Here is an 18,088-nt window from a genome sequence, read left to right on the forward strand (position 1 = left end):
TTATTCTGTCTAGTGTTTTCACACCTCCTAAAGCATCTTTCTTCTCGAACATTCCTAGCTTGTGCCCATGTGTAGATTGCATGAAGGAACTAGGACACCATTCTAAAAGACACCAAAAGGCTCTTTAAAATAAAACAAGCAAACAAACAAATCAGAAACCAGTAAAACAGATCACTCAAAGGCAGAGCAATCTCCTGAATTCTAGTCAGCAGACCCTGTTCTTGAATTGCTGTGTGACCATAGCAAGTCATTTAACCTCTCTGAGTTTCAGATTTCTCAATGGTAGAAATGGCCTAGATATTCTCTGCAGTTCCTTGTAGCTGAAAAAAATATGGAGGTATAGCTATAGGGAGGAAAATTACATAGCCTACTTTAGCTGTTTGGCCTTTGTAACTCCCATAGGCATTTTGTTGTCCAAAAATAACCACACTGCATAACCCAGGCTCTGACTTGGCTCAAGTCCCTTGAAGGAGGGCCAACTGCAATGGTTCAGGCAAGCCACATTCAGTTTTGGGTTGACTCTGAAAATCAAGGAACCTGTCTGTTTGGAATACAGCCTTGCTATCGCTATTTACAAAGTGAGAGGAGTTAATTATTGAGAAAAACAATTACCACTACCTTAAGCCTGCCAGATGTGTTCTTCTCTGCCTGTGGTTCCACGCTTGCACTGAGTTGTTGTTAAAACCGTGTCAGTAAGTTTATGTGCGTGAGATGTAGAAATAGAAAAGAAAAAGAAAAAGGCCATATAGCAGCCATGTGCTGGTCTCTGGCAGGCCAGTCATGCAAGTGTGCATGGCTATGTGTTACCCATGTCTCTTCACCCAACTTGGCCTCCAACATAATTCCTCCACTAATGTCTGTGTCATAAGCTGAATTAACTTACCTCTGTGAAACATTAGGCCACTAAGTTGGGACATTGAAGGCCTCTGTTAATTTGTGGACATATTAACACTGAAAGCCATTATTGGCCATTAACACCTTAACCTGATTTTTTATGGGCATGAAGTCAAATTAGTCATGAGTGAAGGAAGAAGTGGAGGAAGAGATCTAGAATGCAGGGCATTGCTAAGGAGGGTGGATGTACCTGATGATATAGGGACAACTTAGAGCATTAGGGACCTGCTGAGAGAAGAGGCCTGGAATGGCAAGCCAAGAGTTACGTGGGTTCAGAGGGAGGAGGAAGCCCCCCAGGTGGCAGTCAGGGAGATGAGGAAAGCTTCCATGGAGAAGATGTCATTTGAGCAGAACTGTTTTAGATAGACAGTATTTAGATGCAGCCTAAACAAAGAGAACTGCATGGGCAGAGAAAGTACTGTCTAGGGCAAGCTTGGGAGAGCAGTACAGGATTCATAGTGTGACAGGAACATATAAGGGAGGAATGAGAGGTCAGGGAAGATTTATTGGAAAGATGACAGACAGGAACCTAAGGCTGAGCTACTTATCAGCCACCTTGTTGGCATGTAGCTTCTGCTGATTACTAATCCAAGGTGAGTTCACTTCGTGGGTGGTAGATGAATGCCATTTACTACATGTGGAAGTTACCCCTGTGCCTCCCACTTTAGACTACAGGTCATAGCTCGGTGTGGGAGTAGAGCCATTCCACCCACGGCCAGGAAAGCTGTGCCCAGTCGAAAGTTCTGTGAGGTCTTGACATAGGAATATTTCTGTTTTTCAAACAAGTTGTCAAGAAGTTACCAAGAAAATAAAGAACCTGCTTCCCACAAAAGAAGGCAGCCAGAATACCCAAGTCCTAGAAAAGACTATGCTGTAAAATTAGAACAAATAATAAAATGTCTTCACTGGCTGGGGACTGGAAGAGGTGCTAAGGACATACAAGTTGGTTCTAGTCAAAATGTACCAGTTTGAAACATAAAAGAAGATACCACTTGCTCGTCACTTTGTAGACATTATAGAAATCAAATAAAAAAATCTGTCTTTGGATGGATATGTTTTCTAAACAAATATTCTGCTATATGGTGATCTAGAAAGAACTTAACTGTGGCCAACAGCATGTTAGATTCAAAATAGTCAGCTCAGTTTTTTGCATATACAACTGACAGATGCTAACAGGGTAAAAAAAAAGTGTATATGCCACACGGTTCTAACCCTAAAGGAATACATTGGAAAAGAGTGAAGCAAAATATGCTGGAAAAGTAACAGGTTCCCTCCGGGCAATGAGATTGTGAGTCACTGCAGGTTGTGACAGTGAATATGCTTCTTAACACTTCTCCGTACTTGAAAATTTTTGTTCAGTATCATATATTATTTTGACAGTCAAGAGAAAAAGTATTCAGAAGGTTGAAGGAAAAATGCGGTAATAGAAAAGTGACATCCTTAGCAGACTATTACTTATTTGTCACTGACCTATTGCCAAACCAGAAAAGGTTGAACCAAGGTGAGATTAAGTCATTCCAAGCCTGGGGTGTCCTGTGTTGCTGAGTTTCTCCTCCCTTCTCCCGTTTTTGGTTCCATAACAGCCATCTATCAATTCACTTTTTTTTTCTTTTAATAGTTCATGGATCCTCACTCTCCTTGGTTTCCAGCACATCGTCAATTTATTCTACGGTAAGTATAAATCAATGCTGTGTGGCTGTGATCATGAGAGCTGGGGTTCCTTTATCACATGTGTCAAGAATAAAACATATGCATTTCTCCTAGGGAAAGCATTTCCATTATAAGGGGATCAATTAATTAGGCAACAAGATTTAAAATTCACAAATAGCTATTAATTATATTATACCAACACGAAAATCGAGAACTGGCTGCCTTGTTAAAGTGGCATTGTACTTTAGGTGATAGCTGGCTAGAATGTGTGAGAAGCCTTGGCCACCTTCTGATGACCTGGGGTGGGGGGCAGGAAGAAAGGCCTTGAGCAATTTATTAACCCTTTGTCTGCCTTAGTTTCTTTATCTGTAAAGTAGAAATAATAGCAGTCCCTACCTTATAGAGGTGTAATGAGGATTAAATGTTATGAAGATTACATTTCACTATAATAGAAACTCTTTCTAGACAAGGACATTTTTGTTTTTATTACCAGTGCCTAGAACAGTACCTAGCACATAGTAGATATTTTTTAAGTAGGTTTGAAGGAAATGAGAAAATGCGTCTAAAACAATGAATATAGTACACACAGCTCAGAGCAAGCCCTCCTAAATGCTAGCTGTCATCAAAGAGAGGTTTACTGAATGAAAGCCAAATGTAATCAAATACACTTGGATCTTCAGTACTACTGGGTTTGTTCAGTAGTGCTTACTTTTTATAGCTGTACACTATTCACTGTATTTTATTTTATTTATTTTATTTTATTTTATCAGACTCTTGCTCTGTCACCCAGGCTGGAGTACAGTGGCACGATCTTGGCTTACTACAACCTCTGCCTCCTGGGTTCAAGCAGTTCTCCTGCCTCAGCCCCTGAGTAATTTTTTTTAACAGTCCACTCCCAGCTAATTTTTTTTACGTTTTTAGTAGAATTGGGGTTTCACCACATTGGCCAGGCTGGTCTCAAACTCGTGACCTCAAGTGATCTGCCCACCTCACCCCCGCAAAGTGTTGCAATTACAGGCATAAGCCACTGTGCCCGGTCATAGCTGTATACTATTTACTTTAAAAACAGTAATTTGGAAATTTCTATGTTAAAAAAAAAAAAGTCTTATTGTTAATTGTGAATTGGAAATTCTTTAGCCCTTAATCCCATGGAAACAAATGTTTTAACAATTCAGGTTTTGATAATGCCCGGTTTCTGGTACATATAGCAGGATACACTGTGTATAGCTCCTGGAAAATAAGAGGCCACTCAGAATCAAGTTAAAGATACCAGGGCCTTTCTTAGGCCTGTAGTGAGCAAACAAACTTCAGTGATTGCTGATTTGGTCTGTTTTGAAGGACCTAGAAACGCTTGCTTCTATGCCTACTCACCTCACCCCTTCAACTCTAAAATTTTTTTTTCCTCAGCTAGTCATCTTGTTTGAAATTTCATCACCAAGTCCTAGCTTTCCTTTTAAAGGCTTTATATAGAGTAATCTTGGAGAGAGGTTTTTTTAAGCCATGATTTACTAAGAAAGCATAGAGTTGCCCTTTCAGCTGTCAGCCAGTAGATAAACGATATCCTTTCTTCCAGAATGAAACTGTGGGATATAGGTACCAAGGTTGGTACTTTCAAACCTAAATTTACTTCTTCAATAATATTTACTGGCACCTTGGCTATGCCAGGGTCTGGACTAAGCCCTAGGATATAATTTAGAAGAGAAAGGAGCCTGCTACTGAAGGAGGAAGCCATAGGCACCAGAGGGGCATGGGACTCTAGCTTCACAGGGCGGGCACTGAGAAGCTGTAGTAGATGTTTCAGTGCCCAGCCCCATATTTGCCCTGTGGCATTCCCAGGGGTTCTTGTCAACACAGAGGGGAATGGGCTTTTTAGAAGAGTGAAAAATGGGAGACTGGCCAGCATTGACCAGCCTTGAAGGGAAAGAGCATAAGCTTCTCAACCTGTGTGTCTTCAGATCTAGGAGTTTCCTAGTCACATGCAGTTCCTGGGAGCAGCCCCTTCATGCCAACCAAGCCCTCTCAGTAGCTATTGTTCTGGGTGTGCGGACATGAAGATACTGTTTTCATGATATTTGAAATTGTCATTTGAAAAGCTCATATAAATTCAACAAATTAGCAAATGCCTAATAATAATACTTTTAAATTCCATTTTTATATGGATAACAAGAGACCCGAGGTGTAATCTTAGCGTTCTTCTTGCCATGTGACTTTGGGCAAATCAGCTGGTTATTTAGAGTGTCTCTCCAGTTTTGCCCTTGGCACTGGGAAACTGAGCGAGGTGTTCTGAGCTCCCTACAATCTCTGATATTCCGTGAGTCATGGAGTCAAAGGCTCCCATTTACTGTCTTCACATATGCCCTCTCTGAGAATATGGGTTGCTTTTGCAGACTAAAAAAAAAGATAGCCTAACATTTGAATGTTCTTATGCTCATGCAGTCTACCAATTTCAAGAAAAACTGCAAGTCTGGCTAGACTCTGCTACCGTCTAGCACTGAAATGTGGTCCTTTATCTATTATTACCTTCTTGGTGATGATGAAATTCTGAAACACATGCCCCAGGCACTTTTGTAAATGTTAAGGTGAATACAGGTATTGATCGACTTACCACCTATGCAACTTAAGACCATTCGACTTTACGACCACAATTGCTAGCCATGACTGCTCCGCATCTGGCAGCGCAAACGTTGCCCAGCTGGGCGTACAGCAGTGCGGACCAGCTTCCGGCAGCACTACCATCTCCGCGTTTACCATTTCAACTGTACATATAGCCTACTCAACTTACGACCAAATCGTGTTATAAGTCCAATCGTGGTCATAAGTCAAGCACTAGCTGTAAAGTTCTTATTCGTTGTCCAAAAAGAGATCTTTGAAATCTGTTAAGTTGCCACAGACTCAGACCAAGGAGCCTGCTTAATAGCTGAGAGTTTTAAAAGCTTTTATTGGATGACAGTAGGTTCTTTCCTTGTAACCTCTATAATGAATGTTCAAGAATGCTCATTCTGCATGAAATTTGCCTGCAATTTTAATTATAAGTGAAAGAAAAGAATACACAATGCTAAATGATTGCCATGGGAAAGTTATGACTAACTCTTATTAGAGTAGAGAAAAATATCAAAGGCCACCTCTGGCATCAAACTTGTTTTCCTGTTTGGTAGGGAGCACTTGAGTTCCCAGGAGAGGTGCTGAATGGACGGCGGCTAGCAGTATCACATAGTGTTCCCAGATGTGCAGAACAGCAGCAACTGGGGCAAGATATAAAGCACATGCTTTCTCTAGGCTGCTGTTGATAATAGGGGCCCAATCCCAGAGACAGGTGGGCACAGTGACAGACAGTGGCAGAGGCATGGGGAAGGGCTGTTAGGGCCTGTCAGTGGAAGTGTTTCAAAGTAGGTCTGGTCCTATGTGGATGTTTAAGCCTTCTGACAGGCCTCCACCAGCCTTCCAAATGTTAAATGGTGCTTATGTTCTCACCATTAACTTGTACCCTTTGGATTGAACTCAGGGGGCTTATTTCTAGAAAGCCTCCATGAGAATGTAGCTGTAGTAAAAGTCCAGGAGAATATACACAGGCTCTGGAGCCAGACTACTACTTTAGATCCAGTCCCAACTCTGCCACTTACTGGCTGTGACCATGGGCAAATTATTGAACTTTTCTGCGCCTCAGTTTCCTCATATGCAAAATAGAAAGCAATAGTATTAGTACCTCCTCAAAGAGTTGTTATAAGGATCAGATGAATAATGAATGTAAAATGCTTGGAACTGTCTGTGGCAGATGGTAAGCATTCAATAAATACTAGCTGTTATTACCAGAATGCAGGCAACAAAAAGTCAGGGACTTGGTCGTGTTCACAGCTTTATCACAGATTCTTAACAACAGTGCCTGGCACACAGTGGGAAGTCAGTAAATATTTGATAGGTGGTGGTAGTGACGATGGATGGACAGACAGACAAAGATGAATGAATAGTATCTGGGAGGGAAGAGTGAGCTCTAAGGATATCTTCCAACCTTCTCCTGAAAGCATTTCTTAGATAAGGAGGTTGTTCAGTGAGACTTTAGGCAAGACACAACCCTTCTGAACCTCGGAAGGAATACAAACAAACCTACCTAATGGAGTTTCTGCAAGGTTTAAATGACTTGGCTCTGTGTATTTAAAAATTGGTTGCTGCTATTAGGAGCCATCCTAGAGGAGGGGACTCGTGGGCAGGATCAGGAGGGAGGACAATGGGGAGCACAGGGTGAAGGGAGATCAGACAGGAAGCAGCTGCCCACCTATTCCAGCTGATGGATATGGGCTCTGCAAGTTCTAATGAATTATACCCACTTTGTATTGTGAACTCATGGAGATGTCAACATCAGGGTCGGATGCTGATTTTTGAAAAATAATGGGCTTATTCCTAGTAAAATTGGATTAGGACACTTAGAGAAGACCCAAGGACAAAATAGAGTTCTTACTGATGTTCAGTCACCTACTTCGTTCCCAAGTCACTCTTCCCTCCCTGGAGAAATTACAGTGATGAGTGGAGAGGTCAGGAGCAATCAATATTTCCAGGAACTGGGTAGGTTCTCTTTTATGAGCCCCTGTGGGAACTAGAGGACAGGGACAGAAAGGTTCCTCCTGCAGTAGGTTCCCCAACCCATGTGGACTCCCCCTATGGGAAGAGACAGGGTCTTATAGTTTCTGGCTGGCAGGTACCTGTGTCACTACAGACACAGAGCCAGCATGGAAGGAACAAAGAGGGAAGCCAGTAAGAGGGGTAACAGAGTTCACCCTTACTCCACAGGGTCACAGGTAATTGGGGTCCTTGAACGGGGCAGCATGAAGATGAAGGCCACATTTATTCTCACAGCCTGTGGAGTTACTGGGATGGCCAATAGGGGCTCCCAAACCCCTCTCACTTTGAGGTCTTTCTACCCTGCTGCTCCCATTCTCCCACTGCAGTGCCCTAGGGAAGTGAGAGGAGGGCAGAAAATGGGGCAGAATTAGCCCAAGAGCAGTTTTCCTTGCTCCCTAGATAGGGTTGCCAGAGAAAACACAAAACACTCAATTAAATTTGAAATTTAGATTAACAACAAAAATTTTTTTTAGTAACAAAATTAGATGCTTTATTTTATTTTATTTTTTTTTTGAGATGGGCAGCCTCTGTTGCCCAGGCTAGAATGCAATGGCATGATTTCAGCTCCCTGCAACCTCCATCTCCCAGGTTAAAGCCATTCTCCTGCCTCTCAACCTGCCGAGTAGCTGGGATTACAGGTGCATGCCACCATGCGTGGCCAATTATTTTTGTATTTTTAGTAGAGATAGATTTCACCATGTTGGCCAGGCTGGTCTTCAACTCCTGACCTCAAGTGATCCACCAATCTCATCCTCCCAAAGTGCTGGGATTTCAGGCATGAGCTACCATGCCTGGCCCTAGCCTTTTTTTTTTTTTTTTTAAAGCTATTCAAATTTAACTAGGCCTCCTGTATTTTTATTTACTAAATCTGACTCATGGCCTTCTCATCACATACCTTCTCCTGCACACCTTACCTATCACCATCCCCGTCTGGGGAGCAGAGTGCCTCCACACAACCGAAATGTGGAGTGGTATTCTCATTCTCCCTAATTTTTGAAAATAATATGCTGTTTGCATTTGGCCTTTCTGATGGATCAATTTAATTGAACCAATTTATCCAGAGAAATATACCAGAAAATAAACTAGTAAATCTTCCAGACTGCTGCAAGTATCTGAATATAGTATTCCTGGTGGGCTGGACTATTCTTTGTTCCTTAACTGGTCTAATTTCCTTTATGTTTTCTTTACAGCCAGAAGAAAAATGCCAGTCAGAGGTAAGGAAGAGCTTGCTGGTTGGATTTCCTCTTTCGCTATTGTCAATTATTTGACCCTGCTCACCCTGGAAATGGACTCCCAAAGCATGTAACCCTCTCCCTTGTCATCTTTAGATTCGCAAACTGCGGCGGGAACTGGATGCCTCCCAGGAGAAAGTTTCAGCTTTGACCACCCAGCTGACAGCAAATGTAAGTACAGACATAGGGCGGTAGCATCGGGACAGGAAGCACCATCCTTGCCTTCTGAGCAGCCTCAAGTCCTCCTGTGCTGAACAAATAGAAGTAGCACATTGTAAAGAAAAAGACACAGGCTTTAGCATCATGGATGTGAATGTCAGTTTGGACACTTACTGGCTCTGTGACTTTGAGTAAGTTCTTGAATCTCAGCCTGCATGTGCTCACCTATGTAACGAGGGTGAGAGTGTTTACCTCTCAATATTGGCCCATGGTCTATGTTTGCCATATATGAAGTGCTCGTTAACATGTTAATTTATCTTCCTCTTTCTGAAAATTTTGATTTTAAGGGAGAAAAATCAAAAGCAAAAAGGAAAGAAGGGGGAAGAAAAGAAATGTAGTTCTTCCCAATATGTAGGTAGCTGCTCTGTTATTATAATACACATGATTATGTGTTCAGGGGATGTTGCCAATTCAACAATGGTTTGAGCACCAGCTGTTCCCTGGGCCTGTGGGTTCAGCAGCAGAGCAAGCACAGTGACTGATGTCTTAACATTCAGTTTCTGGGACGGCAGAGAGACAAAACAGACAATTTTGCTATAACATGATAACTGTTAAGGTAAAGGGAGGAGACGGTAGTGGGAATATCTAGGGGGAGCACCTCGCTCACTCTTGGTGAGGGATGAAAAAGGGGACAGCTCATCAGATATTGAAAATAAGAAAAAATTTTTTTAAAAAGGTGGGCAGGAAGGACTTCCTGGAGGAGGTGACGTCTAATGGATGCTATGTAAGGGAGAATGCATAGGGAGGAGAGCATTCTAACCAAAGAGAATAATTTGCACAAAGATTAAGGAGAAAGATCTTGGTGTATTTCAAACTCTCAGTAGGTTGGTGTAATTAGTATCTGTGGCTTGGATGTGGAGGAGAGGTAAGGTGAAGAGGGGACAGAAGTAGGGAGGAAGAAGGCATCGAAGAAAGGCAAGGGGTCAGATCACAGTGTCTGAGCTGTTGGAGTGAGCATCTGGGCTCCCTCCTGAAGTTAGTAGAGACCTCTCATTGAGTTTTAAGTAAGCAGCGGATGGCCTGGTTTGCACTTTGGATAGAAGATCAGAGTAGAGGCAGAGGTCCCCCATTCCCCATCCCCATCAGCCCTGTCTGTATAGGAGTCCTGCTGCAGAGCTGTGACCAGGTGAAGGCTGAAGCTCAGCAGACAGAGCCTGAGGTATCAAAAGGTGCTGAGGTGCCTCTGAGGCAAGGCTTGCTGCCCACGAGTTCACTACCCAGGCTGAGCGCATTGATAAATATGTTCAAGCTACATAGAAAGCAATCTGCATGACCTCAGCATGTCATTAAAATGGAAACCAACTTCAAAATGCTGCCTTCCTTTCACTAGACAACTGAGTCAGTCCTCCACATTAGTCATTTCCCTGGAGTTTTTGCCATGGTATTCCAAGCTCAAGCCTTAGTTTACTCAAGGGAACCATTTCTCTCTAAGTTGGCATGCGAATTACCTAGTACAGTGCTTGACCTTAGCTATGAGCTCAGTAACTGCTAGCTGCCCGCACTAATATGTAGCCTCCTAAGTTCTCTTTCTTTTCTGGAAATCTTTAATTTTTTTAAAAAACCCTAACTTAGGACACCACGATGTGTTTTGTAATCTTTTATTTTCTTTACCTCTTCTACCACCGGTAATGCCATCAAAAGAACTTTAAAATCTGACATGAGAGCTTAATTCTGAGGCGTAGGTCCTATTCAGAAAAACAGTATTCTGTAGGTAGGTTCTATTCCATGGGCAGATTCTTCATCTGGATAATCAAATGTGTAGATTTGAATCCGGAACAAACTCTAGACCCAGCAAGTCAGAGTCTTCTGGGTGTAATCCAAATGTGTGGTTTGACAGCAAGCCCTTGTCAAACCACAGTGATGCTGAGCTACTCTCCAGTGAACTCGGGTTAATTGTTCCAGTGACCTTGTGCTGCCATTTGAGCCTCACCTTGGGCCATGTGGAACTCTGCTGTCTGTTCTAGAAGAGTCAGAGTGAGATCCCTTATATTATTCCAGAAGAGTGTTTTCTTCCTCATAAAAGGCACTGAATCCAGTATTGTTTGAAAGTAAATATTTAGTCTTGCCGCACACCACTGGAAGGGCGAACATGTTTTATTGTCTGCCATCTTTCTGGCAAACCAAGCTGTATTTGTTTTTCCAGGACAAACTACTCAAAGCCACCTTCTCTGAATGTTTTCATACCACTTGTGTTTGTTTTCCCTGGGAATGTGAGCGTGGCGCTTGATGAGTAGGCTGTTGTGTGGCTCTGAACCAGGCTTGGAACGGCCTCCGCAGCCTGTATTTTCATAGTTGGGCTAATGACACAAAGGCAGCCCTTTTGCTTACCAGAAAAATGGGATCCTCTGGATCTCCAGAGCAAATATGGTTTCTTTTTAAGCTTGCAAAAACACCTTCTCAATAGCAGTCTGCATGGGGTCAGGTTTTTATTTTTATTTTTAATTGAATAGAAAATAGGAATGTACATAACTGGAATTATGGGTGACAATCAAGTGCAGAGCTGAAATCAATGGAAATCCAATCATTTACATTTAACTTTTTCATTCCTTTGCACTACAGGGATAGCAAATGCTCTTTTAGACATCCAGGTCCTGGCCTGTTTCCTTTGTCAATTATGTGACTATATTGAATTGATTGGCTTTAGTTTTGCCATACTCTCCAGGGCAAACAAAAGCATATCTCTTGATTTTAAAATGCAGAGGCGCTGTCTCCATTTTTAATAGAGGAAGTGCAATCAGAGAGAAACTGACTATTCCACTTAACATTTCTACTGCAAGTGGAAATGCTCCCTGCCAGCAGTTGATTCTAGAGATGTCGTAGCCTCCACCATCCCTGTTTGATGAAGTCTAATAACAGGCCTCTCTTCACCCCTCACATCTCTCCTTACATTGAAATGTCACTGCGCCTCCTCACAGTACACAGTCAAAGCTTCTTCCCACCCTCCCCATCTCCCTCACCCCGCTTATCCAGCATTCATTCCTCACTGTGTGCGTCAGTCATCTCTTCCTCTCAAATTTTACAGCATGAAGAAATCTTACCTCTCCCAAGATCCTCCCATGTATCCTCTGCACCTCTCGTCCGTCCTGTAGCTCACTGTGTTTCTACTCCCCGTTCCTACACCTGTGTTCTCAGGTGCTCTCACTCCTCTCATAGTTTCTCTTGTCACTTTATTGTTCCCAGACCCCTTTCTTCCCCCACAGGTGTCCATGCATTCCTGTGTTTTGCAGTTCCTGAACAGTTCATAGACCATTTTCACCAGTTTTGTTTCATTTAGCACAGAAAATAACCCTGGTAGGAAAACAGATATTGGTACAATTTCACAGATGAAGCCGAGGCCAGTAGGATTAGGTGATTTGCTCAGTGTTATGGGCAATCAAAAGGAACTACAGGGAGAGCTGAAGACCTCTAACTCTGAATCCTGTTCCCTTCCCCTGTGCTACACTGCCTCCTGCATCTAAGTGCTTTTCTTCTCGATCCTTTAATCACTCATCCAACATACATGATCGAGTGGCTGTTTTCGTACCAGCAGTGTGGATACAGTGAGGAGCAAGATAGACATGGTGTCAGCCCTCATCAAGTGCATAGTCTGGTGATCTGTCTCGTCTGCTGCCCAAATGCCTCTCACTCTTGGACATGCCGTTATTCCATTTACACAAGTAGAGATTGGAGGTTAGAAGATCCTAGCTGCCAAATAGATTCTTTGGTCTATTGCTAGAAATTCGTTAGCATGACTGTTTGAAAAAGCACCCGTTCTTTATTCTTGGTTTTAATAACATTACCAGGATTCTCATTCAGTCAACTAATATATCACCTACTACACTGTGTTGCAGGCAAAAGTTTAGTGTTGGGACACAAAGTTACCTCTTACCCTTCAAGAGAGTTGTAGAGAAAGTGGCAGTCATGAAAATGCCACATTTCCCAAGTCTTAGATATACTCTCTTCTTTTTTTTGTAGTTTAACATCCCTGAAAATTGGTTGCTATTTTACTCATAACTGGAAGCATTTTTAAAAATTCTTAGAAATATAAAATAATGGTACATCTTATGTCATACTCTAACAGGCATGTATAAAGGCACGTGCAAGCCTGTGGGAAAGTGGTAACTCCCTGGAGGAACTGGGAAACCTTTCTCCGAGGAGGTAGCAGATGGGCCTTTCAGTGGCTTTTTATTAACCAGGATTATAACAAGCAAACTGTGCCAACCATTTTGTTTTTTCATTCTACTAACATGCTTAATATGAGCCTCTGCTGTGAGCTTAGCACTTGGTGAGCAGATCATCCTGCACTGTAGTAAAGACAGACATACACGAACAGTTACAAGACTGCATGTATTTTTAACTGTGATATCTCAAAGTGTAGTCAGAAGTACAGTTTGCTTGTGAGAGTGCATATGAGGGTGTCATGAAGGTATGAGCTGGGAGTGCTTGTAGACAGGTAAAAATTATTAGGCAAGGAATGGGAGAAAGGTGTGAGAGGAAGAGCATTTCAGGTAGAGGGGAAAAGGTTTTTACAAAGGTCCCAAGGTGAGAAGGAGCACTGGGGTGTTTGGGCAAGTAAAAGACTGGAGTGACTAGATCCCAAAGAGGGTGGGGAGTGGGATTCAAGAGGAGGCTGAAGGAGTAGCCTAGATCAAGTGGACCCACAGGAATTCCATCGTTCAGAGCCAGCCCTTCTAAGCACTCTTGCCTTGTAAGGTGATATAACTGAGGCTGTGTCTTCCCCTCCAGGCTCACCTTGTGGCAGCCTTTGAACAGAGCCTTGGTAACATGACAATCAGGCTCCAGAGTCTGACAATGACAGCTGAGCAGAAGGTAAGTCAGAAAGGGTACTTTTACACCACCACCACCGTCGCCACCCCCTTGGAGCCAACAACAAACCTGAAAATTCTGTTCTTTCGTTTCATATCATTATATTTCATTTCAGATCATTGTACGGATGTTAATGTACTTCTTGAACTGTTAAAGTTTAATTGTAAGGAGTCCAGCCTGTTGAGTGAAAATATGACAGGTTGAGTGATAAGGGCATCAATGATAGATCTCGTAGTTATAACCCTACTCTTATGTGTTTGTTCATGCCCCTTGATCCATCTGAAAGGTTTGGTTGAACTACTTCATTCACTCCCCTCCTGTGTTGAAGCTAAGTTATACTTCAGTTGAACTCTGTACAGGATGATTTTAGGCTGACAAATAATTCTTTCTGTTCCCTAGGATTCAGAACTGAATGAGTTAAGAAAAACCATTGAGCTGCTAAAGAAACAGAACGCAGCTGCCCAGGCTGCCATTAATGGAGTAATTAACACACCTGAGCTCAACTGCAAAGGTAAAGTGAGGGAAACAGCCTTTAGCCAGAAGACCTGCCTGCCCTTAGGAGCCCTCCTCTGCCATCATATGATGCAACCTCCCTGCTAGAGGACAGGTGTCTGCATAATTCAGCTCCATGTCAGGAGGGCAGGACCTGGAAGGCAAATACCTTAATCGAGTCACTTCTGGCCTCCATGAAGATGGCTATGGTAGTTCATCCTCTTCTCTGATATATCTGAAAATGAAAACATGTTTCTATTGCCAGAACGTTAAAATGTTTTACAACCTTTCATTTCACTAGCACTCTGATATTTACATGCTGATATGTGGGATAAGCTGAACTGAGTTCCTTCCTTATTTGTCCAGGAAAACATTTCTTTTCTTTTCTTTGCTTTTTCTGAGACAGCGTCTTGCTCTGTCACCCAGGCTGGAGTGCAGCGGTGCAATCTTGACTCACTGCAACCTCCACTTCCAGGGTTAAAGTGATTCTCCTGCCTCAGCCTCCCAAGTAGCTGGGATTACAGGCATGCACCATCACACCTGGCTAATTTATGTATTCTTAGTGGAGACAAGGTTTTGCCATGTTGGCCAGGCTGGTCTTGAACTCCTGGCCTTAAGTGATCCACCCTCCCCAGCCTCCCAAAGTGCTGGGATCACAGGCACGAGCCACTGCATCCAGCCCAGGAAAATATTTCTAAGTAAATTACTTTGTCCTTGTGTATCTTGGGGTAATGGAGGAGTGCAGGTGAGTTAGCTCTCATAATATTAACAGTGTAGCAATCATAGTAGTAATATGGATAGCTAGCATTTATGGAACACTTACTGTGTTCTAAGCGTAGTGCTAAGTGTTTCAATGTTTTGATTATTTGGTTTTCTTTCTACAACAATCTTGTGAGTGTGATTCTCTTCTCTCCTCATTGTACTAATGGGGGCACTAGGGTTCATAGATGAGAGTCACTTTCTTTTTTTTTTGAGATGGAGTCTCACTGTGTCCCCCAGGCGGGAGTGTAATGGCACAATCTCGGCTCACTGTAACCTCCACCTCCCACGTTCCAGTGATTCTCCTGCCTCAGCCTCCTGAGTAGCTGGGACTGCAGGCACACGCCACCATGCCTGGCTAGCTTTTGTATTTTTAGTAGAAAAGGTGTTTCACCATGTTGGCCAGACTGGTCTCAAACTCCCCAAGTGATCTGCCTACCTTGGCCTCCCAAAGTGCTGGGATTACAGGTGTGAGCCACTACGTCGAGCCAAGAGTCACTTTTTAAGGTTAGGGATTAGGGAGAAACGGAAGTGGGGCTAGAACCTGATGAATCAGCCTGACCTTCCAACCAGTGTTCTCAAAGATCAGCCTTTAGGTGTAGTTCTGTTCTAATTAGGAAAACTATCTGCAAATTTTATGTCAGATATCACACATTTTCCATATCAGTGTTCTTCCTCTATTGGGCCTCCTGAAAAAGTGATGATAGCTTTGAAATGGGAAGGATTTGCAAAAGAGTTAGCTGGATGGAGTGAAGGGAAAAGAACATCCAGGTAGAGGGATAGCACATGGAAAGGCCCTAGATGAGGTAGGCATATCACTTCCAAAGAAGGCCACTGTGGCGGGTGCCCAGAGAGCAGGACAAGGAGGGGGCTAGCAATGAAGGTGACGACTGCTGCAGTTCACAAGCAGATTTCCTCACCTGTCTAAAGCTTAACAGCTGTTGGGGAAATTCTCCCTACACCTCCCTTGACTTCTGTTGTGTAAAGTGGGGAGAGATAGACCTCATTTAATTGACCAAAGAGGGCAATGCACCCACCTATTCAAGAATCTTAGAAACAGCTACAGGGAACAGAGGTGATGTCTAAGTGGAACACACTACTAGTGGAACAGTCTAGTAGTCCTCGGGTGGGTGGGTTTTGCTTAAGTGGCAAAAGAGATAAAGAGCAGGGCTCAGGTTGACAGCCACTGATACGCCCTGCCTTGGTCTCTAGGAAACGGCACTGCCCAGTCTGCAGACCTCCGCATCCGCAGGCAGCACTCCTCAGACAGCGTCTCCAGCATCAACAGTGCCACCAGCCACTCCAGCGTGGGCAGCAACATAGAGAGTGACTCAAAGAAGAAGAAGAGGAAGAACTGGGTGAGTGCATACCCAGACACTTTCCTGGGAACTGACAGACAGAGTCAGTTACAGAACTGGCCGGTGCATCCGCCCAGATAAAGCCCAGCCCAGCTACTATGTGTGGAACACAGCCCTTCGGGAGTAGATCCCAGGAAATGGCTGTGGACAGGTTTTTACTAAAATCAATATGGTGCTCAGCAAAACACTAGAATCTATAACATCCCTACCACCTTGTATTTTTTCCGTCTTTCATGAGACTTTTCATAAAGTACTCATCTTTCATTTCATATATGTGTCATTTCTTCCTCATTATATGTTGGCCACAAAGTTTCGGGTACTAGAGCAAAGTTATTCTTAAGTGGTTTCTTCTTAGTTAGATCCAAAATATTTTTTTGAGCATATCGCTAGTTGTCCCATCTTTAGCCATAATCATTATCTATTTATTTATATAATTGCTTAGGATAGCATCAAAGCAACCCTCTCTTTGAAAACTTTTTGACCACGTCCTGTAAATAAAAGTTTCCTAATATCAATGTTAGAAGTTAGCAAGTAGCTCTAAACTGAGGGTTGTACCTCAAATAGCAAGTTTCATAGAATCAGTCTCCATTGCAGTGTTTCTTCATGTATTCATAATCCCAAAGAGTTATTTGAATTGTGTGCAGTGGTGTTTTCTACTTTCCTAGAAAAATTCCACCCCTCACTCTCCATCCAGTTTTTTAGCTGTGCTTTCAAGGCTGCAGAGCTCTGAGATTTGCTATCCCTTGTCTTCAGTACAAGAATATCCCAAGTTGATCCGGAGCTGACCAGTGGCCTCTGGGCCCCCTTTGTGCTGATGGCATCCTGTTTCACTAGTAGCTACAGCGTCCTCATTCATTCTGTACACTTCTCACTCATTTTGTGTTATCTTGGATGGGTGGCGAGGTCTAGTGATAGAGACATTAGGGATTTAGTCATTTTGGTTGTCAATGACTTGCATTGGAAGCAAGCTAAAAAGCCAGCTTAGTGTGACCCTCTCATCATTCTGATTAATTTTTCTTTTTTAAGTTACTAATGGCTCTTAGTCAATTTATTTGTTATGACTAAACACAGATAGGATTAATTCATATTGCTGTCTCTAATATGCAATTGATAAACATGGTCTGCTTTGATTTTCAAAGTGACGAGAGATATTTTCTGTGAAAAATAGTGGCTATTCTATTTTCCTCAAGAAATAAAACTTGCATATGTTGCTTTAAGACAACGCCTGGTTATCAGTCAAATCAGGGAAGATGGATAATTGGCATCCTCAGCTAATCCCAAAGCTTAGCTCTGTCTGATCTTTGTAATCTCCTCTTCCACCTGGCTTTTTACCAGAGGTAAAGTCAAGGATTTCGGTTGATGGCTTGTGTCCCTAATCCTTCTGTTTCTGTGACTACTCTCTGGAAATATGATGAGAAGTAGGAAATGGGAGATAAATGGGATCTAGATTTGCCCAAAAGCTGGACATGTAGTTTATTACGGATGCAACCTGTTGATGGGAGAAAAATCTCATCAATTTTTAGAATGCCCTGTTTTCTGAAGTTTTCAATGGCTAAGAAAACCCCTGGAATATATTTTCACAAGGAAAAAACACTTTAGAAAAGAGAAATTACTTTTAAAAGGCCTTTTGTCAAGATGCAACATTAGTTTTTGGCCAAGAAAAATGAGTGCTGATTATAACTTTCAGAGAAGACATTGCACTTTAATTCTTTATGTTCCTGCAATAGGGGGAAAAAGAATTTTCAGATTCATCCCATGATTTGGGGAAACTGTAACATTTCCCCCATATAGTTAATAAATTTCTTTGAAATAAGGATTTTCTGAGTAACAAGTGAGATGGCTAATATGCTGCATATTAGATTATCTTCTTATATTCACAAATAGCAGAAACTCCTAAGTGGTTAGGTTAAGCAGCCATCCAGGGCAAGTGTAACAGTGAACCTAGAATTGCTCAAAAAAATAAGACATCGTCTCCACCCTCCCCAAAAAAACTAAGGCACAGAGAGGTGACTGCCAAGAGAAAAGAAGAGAAGGAGAAGCACAGGAAGGTGGGAGGCAGCCATT

The 18,088-nt window shown here is 42.6% G+C and overlaps 1 protein-coding gene across 8 annotated transcripts in view; it reads left to right on the plus strand.

Moving 5' to 3' along the window:
• Positions 1-18,088, plus strand: part of NAV2 (neuron navigator 2) — a 404,334-nt gene that overhangs the window by 348,022 nt on the left and 38,224 nt on the right. For all 8 annotated transcript variants that reach the window (XM_032241072.1, XM_032241073.1, XM_032241074.1 and 5 more), the window contains 6 exons: positions 2,513-2,565; positions 8,349-8,372; positions 8,487-8,561; positions 13,335-13,418; positions 13,815-13,926; positions 15,879-16,024. In XM_032241072.1, the coding sequence (XP_032096963.1) occupies positions 2,513-2,565; positions 8,349-8,372; positions 8,487-8,561; positions 13,335-13,418; positions 13,815-13,926; positions 15,879-16,024 (494 nt within the window). The remainder of the gene's footprint in view (positions 1-2,512; positions 2,566-8,348; positions 8,373-8,486; positions 8,562-13,334; positions 13,419-13,814; positions 13,927-15,878; positions 16,025-18,088) is intronic.

Source organism: Sapajus apella, unplaced genomic scaffold, assembly GCF_009761245.1.
Source record: "Sapajus apella isolate SASKATOON/1434 unplaced genomic scaffold, GSC_monkey_1.0 scaffold47, whole genome shotgun sequence".
In the NCBI taxonomy this organism is placed as follows: Eukaryota; Metazoa; Chordata; class Mammalia; order Primates; family Cebidae; genus Sapajus; species Sapajus apella.